General features: G+C 51.7%; 1 protein-coding gene across 2 annotated transcripts; it reads left to right on the forward strand.

Annotated features, from left to right (window-relative positions):
• Positions 1–163: 163 nt before the first annotated feature.
• Positions 164–19,008, forward strand: LOC133354108 (sorbitol dehydrogenase-like). 2 transcript variants are annotated; one of them, XM_061570691.1, is made up of 10 exons: positions 164–350; positions 2,613–2,646; positions 5,050–5,214; positions 6,563–6,722; positions 7,450–7,568; positions 7,898–7,963; positions 8,289–8,491; positions 15,800–15,921; positions 16,574–16,745; positions 18,248–19,008. In XM_061570691.1, exons 1-9 carry the CDS (start codon positions 294–296, stop codon positions 16,737–16,739), a joined length of 1,092 nt encoding a protein of 363 aa, XP_061426675.1. In that variant the 5' UTR covers positions 164–293; the 3' UTR covers positions 16,740–16,745; positions 18,248–19,008. The 2 variants fall into 2 exon arrangements, with proteins under 2 accessions (XP_061426675.1, XP_061426674.1); XM_061570690.1 differs by having other exon boundaries at positions 166–350; positions 18,256–19,008.
• The last annotated feature ends 56 nt before the right edge of the window (positions 19,009–19,064 follow it).

Here is a 19,064-nt window from a genome sequence, read left to right on the forward strand (position 1 = left end):
TCCAGTCGGATGTTGTGTAATGGGAGGCTGGCCCGGTGTAAGTAAACACGGTTTAATGAAAAACTCCTAAACGCTGACACAAGTTAAAACTAAGGGGCTTGTTGACAAAACGACCTTTGCCACGGGGGATGGGGAAAGAGGAAGGGAGGATCTTTCAAGCGCTCCCTATAGGGAACCCACAAAACTGCATTTCCCAAACTCGTGTCCCCTGCAGGATAGCAGCAGCATCAACACCACGGACACTCACGCTCCCCTTGCCAACAACACCATCTCCATTGCCAACCAGCCACGAGATGGCTGCTCTCAACAACACCTCGGTCGTCGTGTACGCGGCCAAAGACCTCCGGCTGGTGAGTAACCGGCCGTAGCGAGGGTTGGTAAGAAACTCGAGCACGGGGAGACTCTCTCAGATCCCCCGCCGGCTTGCTGAGGCTGCTCGCCCTGCCGGTTTCGCGCCGCCTGCATCGGTAGAGTGAGCCAGGCCGGCCCGGGGAGGGAGGTCCCGGGGGGTTTGACGTTGATGGGCAGCGGTGGTGTAAGTTTGGTTGATGCTGAACCACGGCTGCGTAGGCTGGGCCGTGCGGGGTGAGTTGTGTTTTTGAGCTCTGTGTATTGTCGCGTTGCACGTTCATGCGATCAGCTGAAGTAAACGATGCGGCTGTCGACTGTAAGTACTGCCACTCTCAGTGCATTCTTGTCCTACGAGAGACGCGTGCACAGGGATACCCCAACAGTTGACGTAAATGTCAACTGGACTGATTCTCTTCGTGCGAGTCGCTCCCATTGCTTGTCTGTCTTGGTCACCGTGTATTTCTCTATCTCTGTACTGTATACTGTATATATCTTTTTTGTCTATGCCTCTCTTACTCGTATCTGTCTCCGTGCCCCTCTTCATATAGAGTAATCTAATTTATCTCTCCATGTCTCCCGTCTCTCTGCGTCTCACTCTCTCTCCCCATATATCCGTCTTGTCTACACGTATCTGTGTTTCACTCGCATCGTCTCAGTTTCTCCCGCTCACAGTCTCTTGTTTCTCTCGGGCCGCCCTACTGAGTATTATGTACTGAGTATGCAGGTTGGCAGTATTTGTTGTCAGTTTCGGAGCATGGGCCAAAAATGTCAAGCGGCCAACAACAAATAGCACGAGTAATAATATGCAAGCGTTGACACGTCTCTGTGAGCAAAGCTTGGAAGAAATAAACGATGGGAGGGAATTCCAGAGTGGAGCAGTGTGAGGGAAGAAGCAGAGAGAGGAACGTGTTTGTGACCTGCAGTGTGATTAGTGGGTGAGTGAGTGAGTCAGTGAATGGTTGAGTGGGTGAGTGAATCTTATCTTAAAGGAATTTATATAGCACTTTAACCAAGGGGGCTTTACAAGGAATTAACAATGGTACATGTGAATATAATGGTCGAGATGAGGTGAATGAAAGAGACGAGAGGAAGCAATGGGGGAAAATCTGTGATGCGCGAATTCGTTGAACATGGCATGGATAAGTCCAATCAGTCTAAACTAAACTTCATATTTGTTACCAGGTAAGGCCAAAGTAATAGCTCAACGAAGTGGCTTATCACATGGAAATTTCGAGCAGCCAAATACTCCAAACGCGTGATGTTGATTCTAAATGTGGAGGGAAAAACCAGAGGACCCAGAGAAAAATCCACGCAACCATGGGGAGAGAGACATGCAAACTCCAAATATACAGCAGCAGGCGTTCGGGTTGGGGTTGAACTCCATGACCTGTGTCAGCCACCGTGTCAGCCCGGTGGAGACTGTGTCCTCAACATGGGGGGTGGAGGAATCAAGGAGTGACTTTCATGAGAAACCGTAACAATGGTAGAAGAGGAATAAGAGTGCTAAGGAGGTGAATAACCACTGGTGAATGAGTATGCACGTTCAAGTACACACAACACTGTGTAACAAAACAAATTGTTCCTGGTAGTGTTATTTCCAAAAGCAAAGTTTGTGGGGAATAATAGCCACTTTCTATACTTTTTAGGCATAAGCAATAAAAAAAAACAACAACACTTCGTACCCAGGAACAAAATTTGTGTTACATAGTGATATAATGATCACCATTGCTCAACAAAGTACTCAATAGACAGAACCGGGGTAAATGTAGCCGAGTTTGAGTTGGCACAGACCAGGAGTAATCATTATGTTTGCGTTGATGGATTGTTCCAGTCAACCGAGTGGGCGAGATTAATGACTTATTACAGCGATTTAAGCTTCATACAGCACCCAGTCTTTTACGCGTGGTGAAAAAATCATCAACAGTTACTGAAGAACGGAATTCTGGTTCTCTTGTCTTAGATCACCATGAAATCAATTCGAGAAAATGTGACCCAACTAATAGGCAAGCATTGAGACAGAGACAACTGTCGACTGGTTTCATCCTTAACAGGACTAATCAGTACAAGAGTCGGCATGCATGATTTAATACAGTTTTTTTCCTGCCTGCACTGTTGTTTTCTATTTATGATGGGGGTTTCTCATCGGGTACAGAATTGAATAGTGGTTAGAACATAGCCACAGGCTTGTGAGCATTTTACAATCAGGCTGCGTTCTTCACTGCTGTGGGTACACTCTCTCTTCCTTGACTCTGCGTACGCAGGTGAACCGGGAAATGCCTGTGCCGGGCCCCAACGGTAAGAGCCGAATCGCAACCATGAAACCACCCATCCGTCCAGCAGTGGAAAAAGTAGAGAGGTATCTAGGAAATCATCCTTTCCCCACCATCTCGGTGATTCCTTGAGTTGTCAAAGGCATACATCTGAATGGTAGCGCCTCTAGTGGCTGAACGTTTATATTGTCTAACCGTGTGAGAACTCTCGAGAGATCAGGAGAATAGTCTCACTTGGAAGAAATGACCTTGGTCAACAAAAAGGATGAAAGGAAAATAAATTAAATAAAGCACAGGAATGGTGCAATGTGAACCATTGATTGTAAGATGCACTGCAAATGCGTGCTCAGTGTCAAGTTATACAAATCTGGTCTCACACATGTGTAGTGGTCTTCAAAAATTACTCGCACTGACACGTTGTAACAAGTCATCTGCTTACACTTTATTCACCTATTCTTGCACCAGTTCTAGGCACACCTATAACTATCTGGACGGTCACATATCAACTTCTCCCCGCTCCTATCTATTCTGCACCTCACTTATCCTGCACTCAGCAGCTCTGTTCTCAGCGACTCCGCACACAGCGTCTTCGCACTCAGAGACTCTGCACACAGCAACTTCGCATCTCCACCGTTGCCCTCACCTAAGCTCCCTCAGACCCGCTCACCCATCTGTCCCGGGCGGGGGGTTCAGCCAACTCCCGGCCGGCGACGGCGTGAGGGTTGAGATCCCGTTGACGGCTGGAGCTGCAGCGGTGAGATGTCTTCACTCTTGGTTTCCGGAAACAACTCCAAACTCTCATACACACTCGCGCTTATATCACCCTGCTCATCCCGATCCCTCACGTGCTTCAACTTAAGCTGCCACCAGGCTGGCGCCAGTTGCCCCATTCATCTCTTATCACCCGTCATCTCCCATTTCCTAGGCGTCAACCTCCGGTCACAGCGTAGCACCTGTTTGACCTCGGTTGCACTCGCTTCTCCCCTTAATAACTGGCTGTTTGTCTGTGCAAACCTCATGTTGCAACACGCACATCTGTTCGACCTCAGTTGCACCCGCTTAACTGTACGCACCGTGAATTTCTCCCCTCTACACATGTACACCTAACTGGATTATAAGACACATCACCAACTTTTGTTTTCAAATACAAGGGGAGGGGGGGATACATCTTATAACATGAATAATATAACACAAACAACATATACCAATTCACAATGGGTTTTTTTTTGTTTCAGTATAGTTGGTATATTCCCCATGTTTATTCCCAGTTCTCTTCAACGTTCCGTCATGCAACAAATAATCCATGTGGAGATCTCACAGAGCGATTGACACTGACCCGTATTTCTCAGAATGGCCATGCTAGCTTGGAAGCTTTAGTCGGGGTATTCACCTTGGCCTCAAGTAGGCAAATACAAAACTCCCCCGTATAGCCTGCACGGCACACGAGGGGGTGGGTGGCCAGCACCATGCCCGGCCATCTTAGTCTGCCTAGTGGCGATGTTTACACACCGGACTAGGTACTAATTTGAAGCTGAGTCGACCTAGGGGAGGCCAAGCACCAGTTCATATGATCATCACTAGTGTTGGCCATGAGCGGGAATCGAACTTGGCTCGCCGGGTTTGTAGCACATCGCGCTAACCACTAAGCTACCGCCCCCCACGCTCGAATAGGCCTACACACACGGATCCCTGCAACCACTGCATCCACCCTTCCCTAGTGCACGTCACAAACCCTCGAGGGTAGTGGTAGAGGCGGTGGTGATGGTGTGATTGGTGGCAGTGATTAAAGTGTGAGCACGCTGGTGGTGACGGTGTGAGTGCAGTGGTGATGAAGGTAGTGGCGGTGTGGGGTGCAATGGAGAAGCGATTAGTGCACTGCGTTACAAACCTGGCGACTCGGGTTCGATGCCCACTAATGGTCGATACCAGTGACAATTATCTAAAGCGGTCCTGGGTCTGTTAAGGCTATAACGTGGATCTTTGTCTTTTCGTGACGGTGTGAGTGCAGTGGCAGTGATAGTGTTGAAAAGAGGGAGGGGTGTTGCGGTGATAGTGGTGGTGAAGGTGTGAGTGTGGTGGTGGTGTGTGTGGTGATTGGTAGTGTAGCGGTTAACACGCTGTGCTACGAACGTGGTGACACAAGTTTTCATAGCTAACAGCAGTGACAATTATCTTAACTGGTTTTGGGCCTCCCCTAGGTCGACTCAGTCTCAAATTATTACTTGGTGAAATGTGTAAACATCGCCACTAGGGAGACGTGCTGGCCACCCACCCCCATGTGTGCCGTGCCGGCCTTCATAGCTGCTCGCTAACAGCACTTGCTCCTACAGTTAGTTAAGGCTACAGGGGGGATTTTTGTCTTTGTGGTGGTGGTGATAGTAAATGTGTGGGTATGCATGCACCTCTGTGCCATGTGACCCCCCAACAGAGGTGCTGCTCAAGATGCACTCGGTGGGCATCTGCGGTTCGGACGTGCACTACTGGCAGCACGGCCGCATTGGAGACTTCGTACTTCGAGAGCCAATGGTGCTGGGCCACGAGGCGGCTGGCACCGTGTGCGCCGTGGGGGCCAGCGTCACCCACCTCGTTCCTGGTCTGCGGCACGGACGCGCCCTCGCCGCGCACAGCGCACTATCGGCATGATCGCGACGCGCGCAAGACTCCTTGTGATAGAACGTTCGCGGAGCGTGTTACGTGAACGCGATACATGATGGGCATGTTTGCCTGGCCCGCGCAACTTGCAAATGGGTGACGACGTGACAAGCACGAGATTCGTTGCACACCTTGAGCAAAACACACGACGCACGCCCAATATATGGATACGCTTACGTTATGATTATATTATTCCTGCAGCGGCTTTTGGCTAACCATTGAATGAAGACGGTCACTGCATCGCACGTTTTCAGATCCGATTCTGCGGCCGTCTTGAATGCTTCCGATATTAGGAAGCCACTGGAGCTATGACCTTTCATGTTTACAATATACATAACATGCAGGAGTCATGCAGAGAGTAAATTAAATGCTCAAGACGTGCTCAAGATGCACACAAGACTTGTGGCGTGGGTGAAAAAAACGGGCGACGCACTCGCTGCACACAATGTGCTCACAGCTCGTGACATTTATGGAGCTCGAATGCACAACACGCAAAAATACACGCAATACACGCAAAACACGCCAACGGTCCAGATACATTTTTTACGAAATGCTCACAATAGGCCCAGCACACGTGACACAATATGCATTCACAACAAGGTTGCCACACAATTGTAATGAATCATTGTCGGGGAATCATAGTTAGGCTCGGAGTTGCTGTGTGACTTGACCCTGCATCATCCATCGCCTGCTCTGAACGTCATTTGTCCACGTGTCCATCCGTGTGCGCATGTCTATGTGCATGTGTGCGTCTGTCCATGGAGAGCAGGATTGCGGTCGTTAGCGTACGGCACTACAAACCTGGCCACCTAAGTTTGATTACCGCTTATGGCCAACATCAGTGTTGAATATCTGCACTAGTCTTGAGCTTCCCCGAAGTCAACGGAGCTTTAAATGGGTACTTGGTGTGGTATGTAAACATCAACACTCGGGAGGCAAAAACGGCTGTGCGTGGTACTGGCCACCCACCCCTTCATGGGAGCGGTAGTGTAGTTGTTAGCATGCTACGAACCCGGCAACCCGAGTTCGATTCCCCTTCATGGCAAACATCAGTGAGGATTATTTGAACTGGTCCTGGGCCTCTCCTAAGTTGACTCGGTTTCAATTGAGTACCTGGTGCGATGTGTAAACATCGTCACTCGGGAGACAAAGGCGGACGGGTGTGGTGCTGGCCACCCACCCCCTCGTGTGCCGTGCTGGCCTTCATAGGTGCTCGCTCATAGCACTTGCCCCAAAAAGTCTGTTAAGGCTATACAGGGGATCGTTGCCTTTGTCGCACTTGTGCCCAGGGGACCGGGTGGCCATTGAGCCCGGCGTGCCGCGCGAGAACGATGAATTCTGCAAAAACGGTCGCTACAACCTCTCCCCCAGCATCTTCTTCTGCGCGACGCCTCCCGACCACGGCAGCCTGTGTCGCTACTACACACACAGTGCCAGCTTCTGCTACAAGTGAGCGCCGCCAGTGTTCAGTAGACTCGGAGTCGTTCACCCCCACGCCCCCCCCGCCGCCTTCCCAGTGCCTCCAATGATTGTTATAATTATGGCCAGTGGTTCGATTTGAAATATGCAGACTTTTTTCTGGTGTCGTTTTGACCGTCTTGTTTGTACGGTTTTGTTCAATGCGTTGGGACTACATTCTACATCAGTTCATAATTTCAATGAATAATTTGAATGAACCTTGAATAATTCAATGCAGCCTGCACAATTTGCATCGCAGTGGCGAGGGTTAATATATATTGTCATCAATATATGGATCCATATGTGCCTATTGTTCATCTTACCATGTGCGATGCCAACTTCTCTTCCACTTAGGTCACCACAAACATTTTCTGCTGGAGTCATTAGGAATATCCACCACTGACTCAAAACTGGAAAAGCAGAGCATTTTCCCATGCTGCTTAGAACAAGGGAACACTTGGGATTGTATTGTGCTGGTTGGAACTGTTATGTGTCACTGTTTCTTTGAGCTTATATCACAGCACACTGCGACACTGCAGAACATCTAATCGTGACCTTGCATGAAGAGGCTTGAGAATGAATGCACCTCGCAGAGAGACGGAGACAGAAGGAGAGAGAAGTCCTGTGCCTGGACTAGAATACGGAGGAGGGTGGTTGGCGGAGAGGTGTGGGGGCTTTCACCAGTAACCATGGTGATGGCGGTGCTGGTCCGGTGCAGGCTTCCCGACAACATGAGCTATGAGGAGGGGGCCCTCATTGAGCCGCTCTCCGTGGGTATCCACGCGTGCCGCCGCGCCGGCGTCTCACTGGGCAGCTATGTCTTCATCTGCGGGGCAGGTGGGCTACCCCTTACCACCTGACCGCACTTCACCTGGTATCACCTGACCTGCTTACTACTCTCCTGGTGACTGGTTGCTCATCTCCTGACCATGCCTCATCTGGACAATAACTTCCCCTGGTCTCATCTGGTTACTACTCACCTGGTTTCTTACCTTACTTGACCACACCTCATCTGGTTACGCACCTAACCTTATCACACCTCACCTGACCTTGCACGAACTCACCTCACGCAGTCTGAATGAGGGTACTGTGGAATCAGTATTATTTATTCGAAACATTGTGGAGACGTGGGGAGCGATGTCACCTCTTTGATCCACCTCCCTCAGGTCCCATTGGGCTCGTGTGCCTCCTCGTGGCCAAAGCGATGGGGGCGGCAAAGGTGGTCATCACAGGTACATAGCTTCCATCATAATCGTAATAGCCACCATCATCACTTTGACCATCATCATGCTTTCCACTGTCATAATTGTCATCTTCATCACTATCATTGTCATCACTCCTTACCATCATAGCAATCACCATCATAAACAGTCATCAATTATCACTACGACTATCATCGTCACCACCACAGGTATTATGTAACGATCCACACGGCAGCCTGTGGCCTCCCCGAAAGGGCTTTACCGCAGTTTGCGATCCGCTGCGTTGAGAGGCTCGTGCGTACGTATGTTGAACTTCTTTGGCACGTATGTGGGTAACCACTCTTCATTTTTGCAGACCTGTCGAGCGAGCGTCTGGCGAAGGCGCGGGAGCTGGGCGCCGACTTCGTCCTCCTGTCGGGGGCGGGCAGCGAGGCCGAGGCCTCCTTGGGCGGCCCGCAGGACATGGCGCATCGCGTCGCCGAGTGCCTAGGCGGCGCGCCACCTGAGATCTCCATCGAGTGCACGGGCGCTGAGGCGTGCGTGCAGGCCAGCATCTACGTGAGTTGACCCGCACGTCCGCTGTGATCAACCTGGAGGTAACCTGTACGAGCCGATTAGCACTGCAGGGAATTTAATATATAATTTTTTATTTAACTACGAGTTAAATTCAGAATATTTTTTATTGCTCATGTGGTAGTGTTGTTTTTTTCTTTTGATTTATATTTTGTTGCTGTACTTTAATGATTTGGTTCGCTTGTCATTTTGGTCACCCAAGTAACTTTTTCAAATAAGACTATCCAGGCGCCAACGGCCCCGCAAATCATCCCTCCACACAAGCAATCTGTCCCGGAGAGCCGCCCCAGGAACCCCATCCGACGACGGGCACCCCTTAGACTTGCTCGCCTGACCCCGCAAAGCTGCAAGCGAATCATCCAACAACTGTTCGCGGACGCAAACGGAACGCGGCAAGTTTAAAACCCAATCAGCCGGCTCAGGACAGGTCGAGTCCGTGGACTTATCCACCGCGGACATGACAGGCCGAAGTAGCTGAGGGGGCCGCGTGCACCGATTTGTGCCCGAGGCACATGCGCAGGCGGTACCATGCGGCAGTCGAGAGAGCGCGTCCGCATTACCGTGACGAGAACCCTTACGGTACTGAATGTCAAACGAGAACTCCTGTAAAGTTTCCAACCATCGCGACAGCTGGCCCGAGGGCTGGTCGACTTTCAAAAAGTATTGCAAGGCCGTATGGTCCGTGCACACAATGAACTTACTGCCGTATAGGTAAGGCCGATATTGGCGAACAAAATGGACGATAGCCAATAATTCTCGACGGGTGACGCAATAGCAGGATTCCGCCGAAGAGAGAACGCGGCTCCCATATTCTACAAGACGTTCGACGCCGCCCTTACACTGAGATAGGACAGCACCAATGCCCGTATCACTGGCGTCCGTATCCAAAATAAAGGGCAAAGAAAAATCAGGGTAATCCAGCATCGGTGCTGACGCCAATCGATCGCGTAGGCCGCGAAACGCCTTCTCCTCCTCCGGGCCCTATTTGAACCTCTGATTTTTCGCCGTGAGGAGGTGCAGCGGCCGAGCGATCGAAGCAAAATTTGGCACAAATTGGCGGTAATAGGATGCAAAGCCAACAAATCGACGTATGTCCCCGACCGATGTAGGAGTCAGCCAATCCCGAACGCATGCCATTTTGTGCGGGTCCATGGCCACTCCGTCCGGGCTGACAATCTGACCCAAATAGCGCACGGAATGTTGCAAGAGGTGGCACTTTTTGGGCTTAAGTTTCAAATTTGCGGAACACATCCTAGCAAAAACGGCCTCCAATCGCTGAAGGTGTTCCTCGAACGTGCGGCTGAACACAATGACGTTGTCCAAATATATCAGGTACGTGTCCCACTGGAGCCCGGTCAACACCAGTTCCATCAACCGTTGGAACGTAGCGGGAGCGGCGTTCAATCCCATGGGGAGACAATTAAACTGAAAGAGCCCTTGAGGCCTACGGAAAGCCGTCTTTTCCCTCGACGACTCGTCAAGGGGGAGCTGCCAGAACCCGGAAGAAAGATCGAGGGTCGAAAAAAATCTCGCCCCAGACAAGGCATCGAGGGAATCATCCATACGCAGCAAGGGGTACGTGTCCACCACGGATACCTTATTCAGCCTCTGGAAATCAACGCAAAAGCGAAGGCTACCATCCTTTTTTTTCACAAGAACAACCAGAGCACCCCATGGGCTATTGGACAGAGAGATGATGTCAGCGACCAGCATGTCGTCCACAGCACCGTGAACATGATCCCTCTCCGAGGGGCTTAACCGGTGCGGATTCATACGTATGGGGTTAGCTACCCCGGTATCAATGTGATGGGAAAGCAGCGAGGTGCGCACCAGGTCGAAATTATTTTTGCTAAACACATCGGAATATTTGGACTAAAGCGCGCGGAGCGCGGACTTCTGGTGTGTAGTCAGGGATGTGTTCTCCTGACACAACTCGGCGATCCATCGATCGTCCGACGATCATGAAGCTGTAACCCCCGCTGCCAGACCTTGCCGACCAGCCTCAACATGGGCCGTGAACGCGGTAGTAGCATGGGCCAAAACCGTGCCGGCCGCCACCAAGACATTTTATGCACCCCCGTTCAGAACTTGTAAAAACGGAGGTTGACCCGGCCGAACAATTGTCTGAGCTGCAACCAGCACTAGGCCGCCAGTAGCGGTGTTGGACGGCGACAGCAGCACCCCCGCCGCCCCGTCAACACCAGGCACGGGCTTACGATAGCGCAGGGGAACGAGCATTTGCGATCCCGGAGGAATATCAACAGAGACGTCGGCCAGCGCCAGCACCGGAAGGTCCGGGACGGAACGGGCCCATGGTGACGGCAAAAAGAAAACCTTACGTCCTGCCGGCAACTCAATGCACCCGGTACCCAGTAGGCAAGGCACAGCGAGGGACCTGGAAATCAATACCGTCCCCAAAGTTGATACGTTCCCAATGGAAATGTGCGCTTCAACCTGGCCCACAATGCCCATACTACCCCCATTAGCAGCAATACATGCATCGAACACCGGACGTACCCGCGACGCAGGAATGGACAGAAGATGGAAAATGACATCCGAGATGATAGTGGCCGACGCGCCCGAATCTACCAAAATCCGCACGTCCACCCCTTGAATAGAGCCCGGCACGATAGAGGACCCCGTCGCGGCCGCAACCACTCGACGAGCTAATTTCCGCCATTATGTTACCGTACGAGGCGACTCGACGATGGACCCCCCAGTAGTACAGGCCCCCGAATCACACGCAGGCGACGATGAATGAAGTGACAGGCCTTGCCGGGTGTCTGATGCATACCGACTTGCCTGACAAGGGTCACCGCCTGACGTCGACGGAGGGTGTCCTCCGGCGAGGACACCGGCCGAGGAGGTGGACGAGGTCGACCCCGACAGTCGCGCGCGAAGTGGCCGAGTTGGCCGCATCGATAGCACGCCATGTCGGCCCGCCGGCTGGCCCCCTCCGACATCCCGGCGAGGCGCCGACGAGGGCACTGAGCGTGCCATCTTGCCCCTCCGTGGAACCCACTGGCCCGCTGCAGCAGTGAGGTTGCCAGGCCCCGTGTCGTCCGGAGTGAGGACGACCCGCGACGGTGCCCATCCTATGGGTTTCCCATCAATGGCAGGATCGCCCACCCAGGCGGCCATCTGCGCCCAGCGGCGCAAGTTAAACTGTGCGCCGAGGCACTTGGCCGCCAACCGGGAGGTTAGCGGCTCGTGGCCACACACGGGCATCGGGATGGCAAGGTCTTTGGACAGTTCCAACATCTTCCCGAGTATTAACGACTCCCACTACATATGCAAGTGTGGGGAGCAGTAATGCAGTGCTTAGCATGCTGTGTTACGAACCTGGTGACATGAGTTTGATTCCTGCTCATGCCCAACAAGTGATGATTATCTGAGCCGTTCCTGAGCCTCCCCTAGGCCGACTCAGCCTGAAATGAGTACCTGGTGCAGTGTGTAAGCATCGCAACTGGGGAGACAAAGGCGGCCGGGCATGGTGCTGGCCACCCATCTTGTGTACCATGCCAGCCTTCATAGGTGCTCCCTAACAATACTTGTTAAGGCTGTTGAGGTATCTTTATCTTGTGTGTGCATGTACGCGTATGTGTTGTAGCGCAATTCACGACTCCGAGGCAGGTTGCTGCTCGGGGCTCACGCCACGTTTATTAAGGGCTTACGCCGTTTGTTAAGGGCTTACGCCGAACCAAAACCCCCCTAGCCGGTAACTCCCCAGGGGACAGGGTACTGGGATCCCTACACCCCGGCTAACTCGGCTCTCCTCCCTGCCCCGGGCCAGGACTACCCCCAACCTCGGCCGGTCAGGCGGAGTAGCCTACCCTAGCCTCGTGTGAGGATCAACTCCCTGAGTCCCCACTCCTACCCCCGACGAACCCCGGTTACATCCCGGATCCCCCTTTAAATACCCCCCTGGGGGCATGACGTCACCGTCCCCCACGGCCCACCTGACGTCACGTTCCGCGACGCCACTCTCTCCGAGGGCGAGCGTGACGTGATGTCACCCACTACACCTCTACATTACCCCCCCCCCCCCCGTGAAAAAACACAGCCGACCTGGCTACAATCACCATGAGAGCGGGGACACACATGTGCCCACTAGAAACCCACAACCTTAGGGCAGCACGTTACATGATAAAGTAAAGACAGGGCACCCACTGGACCATGGAAAGAGGCCAGGAAAGTCGGGAATGGAGAAGCTGGCCCGCCCCTGGCTGTCAATGGATACGCATGCCCCTCGAGCGTGTATGAGCCACCGGCCCGCCCCCCCATATGGCCCGACGCCACCGGCTTCACCTGCGGGGGCTCTGTGGGTGCACACACGGGCCGGGCCTCGCCCTCGTCACCAGAACCCACAAGGCCCGGCTTGTCGCGCACATCAATCGGCGGCCGCTTCAGAAGTGGGGATGAATCTGGGAGGTCCGGCGGTACAACCCGCTTGAGCCTAGACGGGTGAACGATCCACCGGCGGCGACCCAACCTAATACGCACACACTGTGGCCAACGAACCTCCACCACCTCAACGGGATCCTGCCAAGGGCGATGCAACTTCGAGGACGTGCCAACAGGCACTTGGGGGCAGTGCAGCCATGCCAACTGGCCCCTTTCCCACGGAAGGTCAGCAGCCTGGTGTTTGGACAGGCGCTTGTTAGCTGCCTGCCGGCTGGTCGAATTTTCCACCGCCGCTTACCGCGCCTCGCGCAGCCGATCAAGCGCGACCCTTATGGGTGCAGGGACAGGCGAGCCCTTCCTGGAAAGCCTCAGGTCCAACTGGACATGCATCGGGGGCTCAGATTCCCTCCCGTACATGAGATAAAACTGGGAGAACCCCGTCGAGGCATGAGGAGCCAACCTGTACGCGGCCAGCACCCCCGGAGATGAACAGGTCCCAGTCCGATTGGGACGCACTCACGTGATGGCCACACCATAGAAGTGAGCGTACGGTTCAGTCGCTCTACCATCCCGTCGGACTGGGGGTGGTAGGGCGAGGTGCGGACCTTCTTTGTCCCAAGGAGGTCACAGACCTCCTTGAGCAAACAAGAAGAAAAATTCCACCCCTGATCAGTCAAGAGCTGTTCTGGCGCCCCCTTATCGAGAACATACCCCTGAACGAACGCCTCAGTGATGGACGAGGCCGATTGGTCCACCAGAGGCCACGCCATAGGCCAACGCCTGAGGTACTCCACCCCCACCAAGAGGTACCTGTGGCCCCGTTGGGATGCAGGGAATGGCCCCAAAATGTTGAGTGCCACAAGCACATTCACACGAGAAACCCGGATGGACTGCAGCGGGGCCAGATCTTGACCCACTGGGACCTTCCTCCGCGCACAGTCGTGGCAACCTTTCAAAATAAGGGCCACATCATCCTCCACACCCGGCCAATCTTAATCCCGTTTAAGGGTTAACAAGGTCTTATGGTAGCCGAGGTGCATACGTTTCTCGTGAATGGCCCTGGTCAACTTACTTCGCAAGTCAATGGGCACAACCACACAATAGCGTTCCAACTGGGCATCCCAACGCATGAGGAGGCCGTCATGTATGGCGATCACCGGGGCAGCCGAGTCCACGCGGCGTCGCAGCCTCAGCAGAGAGCAATCCTTCATCTGCAACTTGTCCATACCTCCCGGGGGATTCCCAGGCCAAAATCAACAGGCAATGCCACACCCGGAGGGGGCGCCACTTCGGCCGATGCGACCGACTGGGCCGTGGTGTCCACCGGGGCCTTACAGTGGCTGGAACCCAGGACACAAGCGCACCTGCCGTCCGGGGGCAGCCTGGAAAGGCCATCCACATTTCCATGCCGAGTCCCCTTCCTGTGGATATCATCGAAGGGGTACAGTGATACCTCGGTTCACGAACTTAATTCGTGAACTGACTCTGGTCGCGAACCGAATTGGTCGTGAACCGAGGCACATTTTCCCATAGGGTTCAATGTAAATCCGGTTAATCCGTTCTGACCTTTTTTTTTGGTTTTTGAAGCACAAAAATATGAAACAAATTACAATACACATTAGTACTGTACAGTATAGTAATGTATAAAGAGAGAACACTAACCTTGCTTGAGATGACTTCAGTAAGCACTCAAACGGGTGAACTGTACAATACAGTAAGTGCAGTATTGTACAGTACAGTACAGTAGTACAGTACTGTACTGTATGTGCTAAAAAACACACCAAAAAGCAAAAAGTCACTGAAAGTGTCTTCACAGTACTCACAGTACTTCTTTCTGTGTCTCTTCTTCTCTCCACGATCTTCCTACAGGAAGTCACGACCATGTGACAGCCTGGAAATAGCATTAAAATGGCCGCGGCTCCTGTTCGTGAACCGAAGCGGAGTTCGTGAACCGGAGCATATTTTTATGAAATTTTCTGTTTGTGAACCGAGTTGTTCGTGAACAGAAGCGTTCGTGAACCGAGGTATCACTCTACTCCTGGAGCACCTCGAGCCAGCGGGACATCTGGCCCGAGGGTTGGTCAATCCGCAGAGAATACTGGAGGGCCGCATGTCCGGACGGTGAACCGGCAACCATACAAATATGGCCGGTAGAGCTGGACAAAAAAAACAATAGCCAGAAGCTCCCTCCTGGTCACGCAATACCGCTACTCAGTGGGAGACAGTACGCGGCTGCCGTAGGCCACCACCCTTTCAACCCCGTCGATCACCTGGGCGAGAACAGCCCCAATGCCTGTATCACTGGCATCGGTGTCGAGGAGGAACGGCCTATAGAAATATGGGTACTCCAAAGGCGGCGCACCCGCCAAGGCCCTCCGAAGCACCCCAAAAGCAGCTTCCTCCTCCGTCCCACAGCGAAATTTCTGACCTTTGGCGGAGAGAGCATGCAGTGGCTTTGCAATAGTCGCAAAATCGCGGACGAACCGGTGATAATACGATGAGAAGCCAACAAAACTACGCACCTCAGCGACAGATGTGGGAGTCGGCCACATCCGAACACAAGCAGTCTTTTCCGGATCCGTGGCCACACCCGACGCACTCACAATGTGTCCCAAATACTTCACCGATGGCTGCAACAAATGACACTTCTGGGGTTTGAACTCAAGCCCGCGGCGCGCACTTTTGGGCATACTGCCGACAGACGAAGCAAGTGCTCGTCAAATGTGCGACCGAAAACTATCACGTCGTCCCCCTGGGGGCATGACGTCACCGTCCCCCACGGCCCGCCTGACGTCACGTTCCACGACACCACTCTCTCCGAGGGCGAGCGTGACGTGATGTCACCCACTACACCTCTACATATGTATGTGTGTGCGTGTGCCACGCCAGGCAACGCGCTCTGGGGGAGTCCTGGTGCTGGTGGGCATGGGCCCCACGTCCATCACCCTGCCCATCCTCAACGCCGCCGTGCGGGAGGTCGACATCCGTGGCGTCTTCCGCTACTGCAACACGTGAGCCCGCAGCGGTGGCGGAGACGGCGATGCCGGTGTGCGGTTGCTCACCAGAGCCCTGATCCCTGACTCGTCCTCGTTGGCAGCGTCATTTCTCTGCTGACTCCTCCGCTAGTTAACAAGCGGGAGCAACACCAACAGTGTCAAATGATAGAATTTCGTTCCAGGGGGTGGCAGTAAAATGATGATAATTTAGTGGAGTTTGTTATGGCTGGGGGGGGGGGGGGGGGGGCGGTGGCGATGAAAAGTCATCCCAGCGCAGGTGTGAGAACGATTCTGATAGCTGCATGGATGAGTGCAAGAACTACAGAACAGGTATGAGACCTATGACCACAGCACATGTGTGCTGTGATCATAGGGTGTTTAGAGTATTTAAAGTATTTGGCTGCAATAAATGTCCACATGATTAGCCACTTCGTTGAGCTATCATTTGTGATAGCCAGGTCGCTTATGAAAAATAGGTTTATAGCTCAATGAGCCTTAGCTGGTAAAATAAAAAGAAAAATTGGTGTGAAAGTTATAACCACAGGACAGGCGAGACCAGTAAACACAGCACGGGTGCGAACCCAGTAAACGCAGCTCAGGTGAAAATCGAGCAGGATGGGCACAGGTGAGACCCCTGAAACGACTTCGTCTCTGGTGCGGCGTGCAGTTGGCCGACGGCGATCGCCATGTTGGCGTCGCGGCACGTGGATGTGCAGCCGCTTGTCACGCACCGCTTCCCGCTCTCCTCGGCGCTCGAGGCGTTCGAGGTAACGCGGCGAGGGGAGGGCATCAAAGTCATGATCAAGTGCGACCCCGACGACGAGCAGCCCTAATCGCAGGTCTCCCCATGCACCTCATCGTCACTCATGCCACCTCATTGTCAAGCCACATCGTCACATTACCTGTCACATCACCTCCTGTTGTTGTATGTTTGTCTTCTAAATGTGCCTTGAATGTTGTAGATTGTCAAAAAAACAGTCATTGTTCAGAAAGTGTACTTTTGTCCAGAGGAGGCAGATTAAATGGACGATGGAGTGAGTTAGCACAATTAATGTGTGGCCATCTGTGTGAAGATGATAGAACAAATAATTATCAAAGTTGGATTGTAAAGTGTTCCGATGAAACTCGCAAATCATCGCTTATTGCGTGTTCACACTATAATGCATTAGAAGAGCACGGTTCTACCATTGAGGAACACTTTTTGCACAACGTGGAATGAGCCCGTTCTGACAGGGAATGTGTGTCGTTATAACGAAGTTTCTGATTGGTGAACAACAAGCTTCTCTCTCTTGATCTGTGGAGCTGAGCGGTGTGATACAGTAATGCGGCCGTGCACCCTTCGTTATTTGTCCCACCATCTCACTGTATGCGTACATCGTATCTCGCCACAATGTATCATTGACATTATGCATGGGGAACTTGTTTTCGCTTAAGGCGTTTTTTGTTGAATACGGAACTTCAAGGGAACGCATCTACAGCATTAAACGAGGACTTACTGCATGTGGGTTATCGAGTGTTTTCGAGACAACCCTCAAATTGGAATGCTCACAGAACACTGCTGTAACATCACCCCACGTTGAAGAACAATATCTGAAAGATGATACTGCAGAGCTACTTCTGAGGTCCCTTCAGTTGTCTTTTACCTATGATATGTGGTGCATTTCCTCACACGCCCTACGGACTTTTAGCTGTGGGAGGAAACCAGAGAAACTGGGGAAACCGCATGCAGAACAGGAGGGAGAGAATGCAAACGCCACAAAAGGAAAGGCACCTGACTCGGGAATGGAACGCAGGCACCTCTGGCTGCGTGGCACGAGTGTTACCACTGCACTGCCAGGGGTAACACGGGCATCACTACCAAATGTGTATCACAAAGGAGAAGTTGTTTTGTCAGGAGAGCATCGGTGCTAATCGGCATCAGAATATTTTTTTTATACTGGAGGAATCCGATGAGCTATAAAGCTCTTTTCCACAGATGTCCAGTGGGGGCAGGTCAGAATGTTACAACATAATACAAAAACACGATAGTAGTGAAAATTATAGGCAAGGTAAACAAATCACTTTAAAAATATATACAAAAAACTAAACTTATTTTAATCTCACGGAGCCATTAGCTTATTTTTCAGAAGCGACCTGGCCACAAGTTATAGCTCAATGAATTGGCTTATCACGTGGAAGTTCACAGCAGCAAAATAATCGAGACATGTGTTTCTAAATGTGGAGGGAAAAGTCGACGCAATTGAGGTAACAGCATTGGCTGAGTGCCTCTGCTGCTGCTGTTCGAGCCTCTACACATAGCGGGATCCTCTTCCGTGTTGGCGTGCCTGTTCCTTCTCATTAGTTCAACAGAACGTCAAGATTCCCCGTCTCCTCAAGAGTGGACCCGCAGATGTTAAAGGAAGACACAAGCCACAACATCCAAAAGCTCTTGCACAGATACATACACCAGGGCTTGTATGTCATAGATTATGTCTGACACAAGTTTTAAAATTAGTAAGGCATGCCGTCATAGTGCGTGTTATGCTCGTGATATCACAGTGCCATTAAGTCGCACCGATGGCCTTAACTTTAAAGTCTTTTTTTTGGCTCTCAACTACCAGTTTCAAAGTCGTGTCTCAAAGCCAAGGATGTGTAGCCTATTGCCCAAGAGCCGCTCGTTTTATTTTAGTTGTGTCCATAACAGACCAAAGCGTTAGAGTTCCTGTGATTCACAGATGAGTGTAATTAACCTCCGTATTAATGCAACTTGAGTAAAAGTGCACAGACTAATTAAACTGAGGAAATTAACACAGGAAATGCAATTATTACTCTAAAAGACCAAACTGGCTATCGCGTTTGTGAAAATATCTAATCGTAAAGAATGATTTTATATCCTTAAATACAGTTGTATGTACAGTCTCCTGAAGTTCGATTACAAAATCATGTCAAGCGTCAAATGTAACAAAAAAATATTCGTGACATTTCTATTAAATAAAACGCAATCGCAAATCATTGCATTATAAAATTGTATTTTCCAAATGAGTCGCACACAACAACCCAAAACAAATGTGCCATGATTATTTTCATATCGATCAAATAAAATTGTAATAAACTGCAAAATAATCAGTTCATCTGTTCCATTTTACAAACCAAAACTCAGTCACAGCAGAGCACTCATG

This window comes from Lethenteron reissneri, chromosome 46 (genome assembly GCF_015708825.2).
Source record: "Lethenteron reissneri isolate LAM-NWPU_2019-01 chromosome 46, ASM1570882v1, whole genome shotgun sequence".
Taxonomy (NCBI): domain Eukaryota; kingdom Metazoa; phylum Chordata; class Hyperoartia; order Petromyzontiformes; family Petromyzontidae; genus Lethenteron; species Lethenteron reissneri.

Coding starts and splice junctions, on each gene's coding strand:
- LOC133354108 (XM_061570691.1), top strand. CDS start 294: ATGGCTGCTCTCAACAACACCTCGGTCGTCGTGTACGCGGCCAAAGAC. Junction 5,215..6,562: donor CGTCACCCACCTCGTTCCTG/GTCTGCGGCACG, acceptor ACTTGTGCCCAG/GGGACCGGGTGGCCATTGAG. Junction 15,922..16,573: donor GTCTTCCGCTACTGCAACAC/GTGAGCCCGCAG, acceptor TGCGGCGTGCAG/TTGGCCGACGGCGATCGCCA.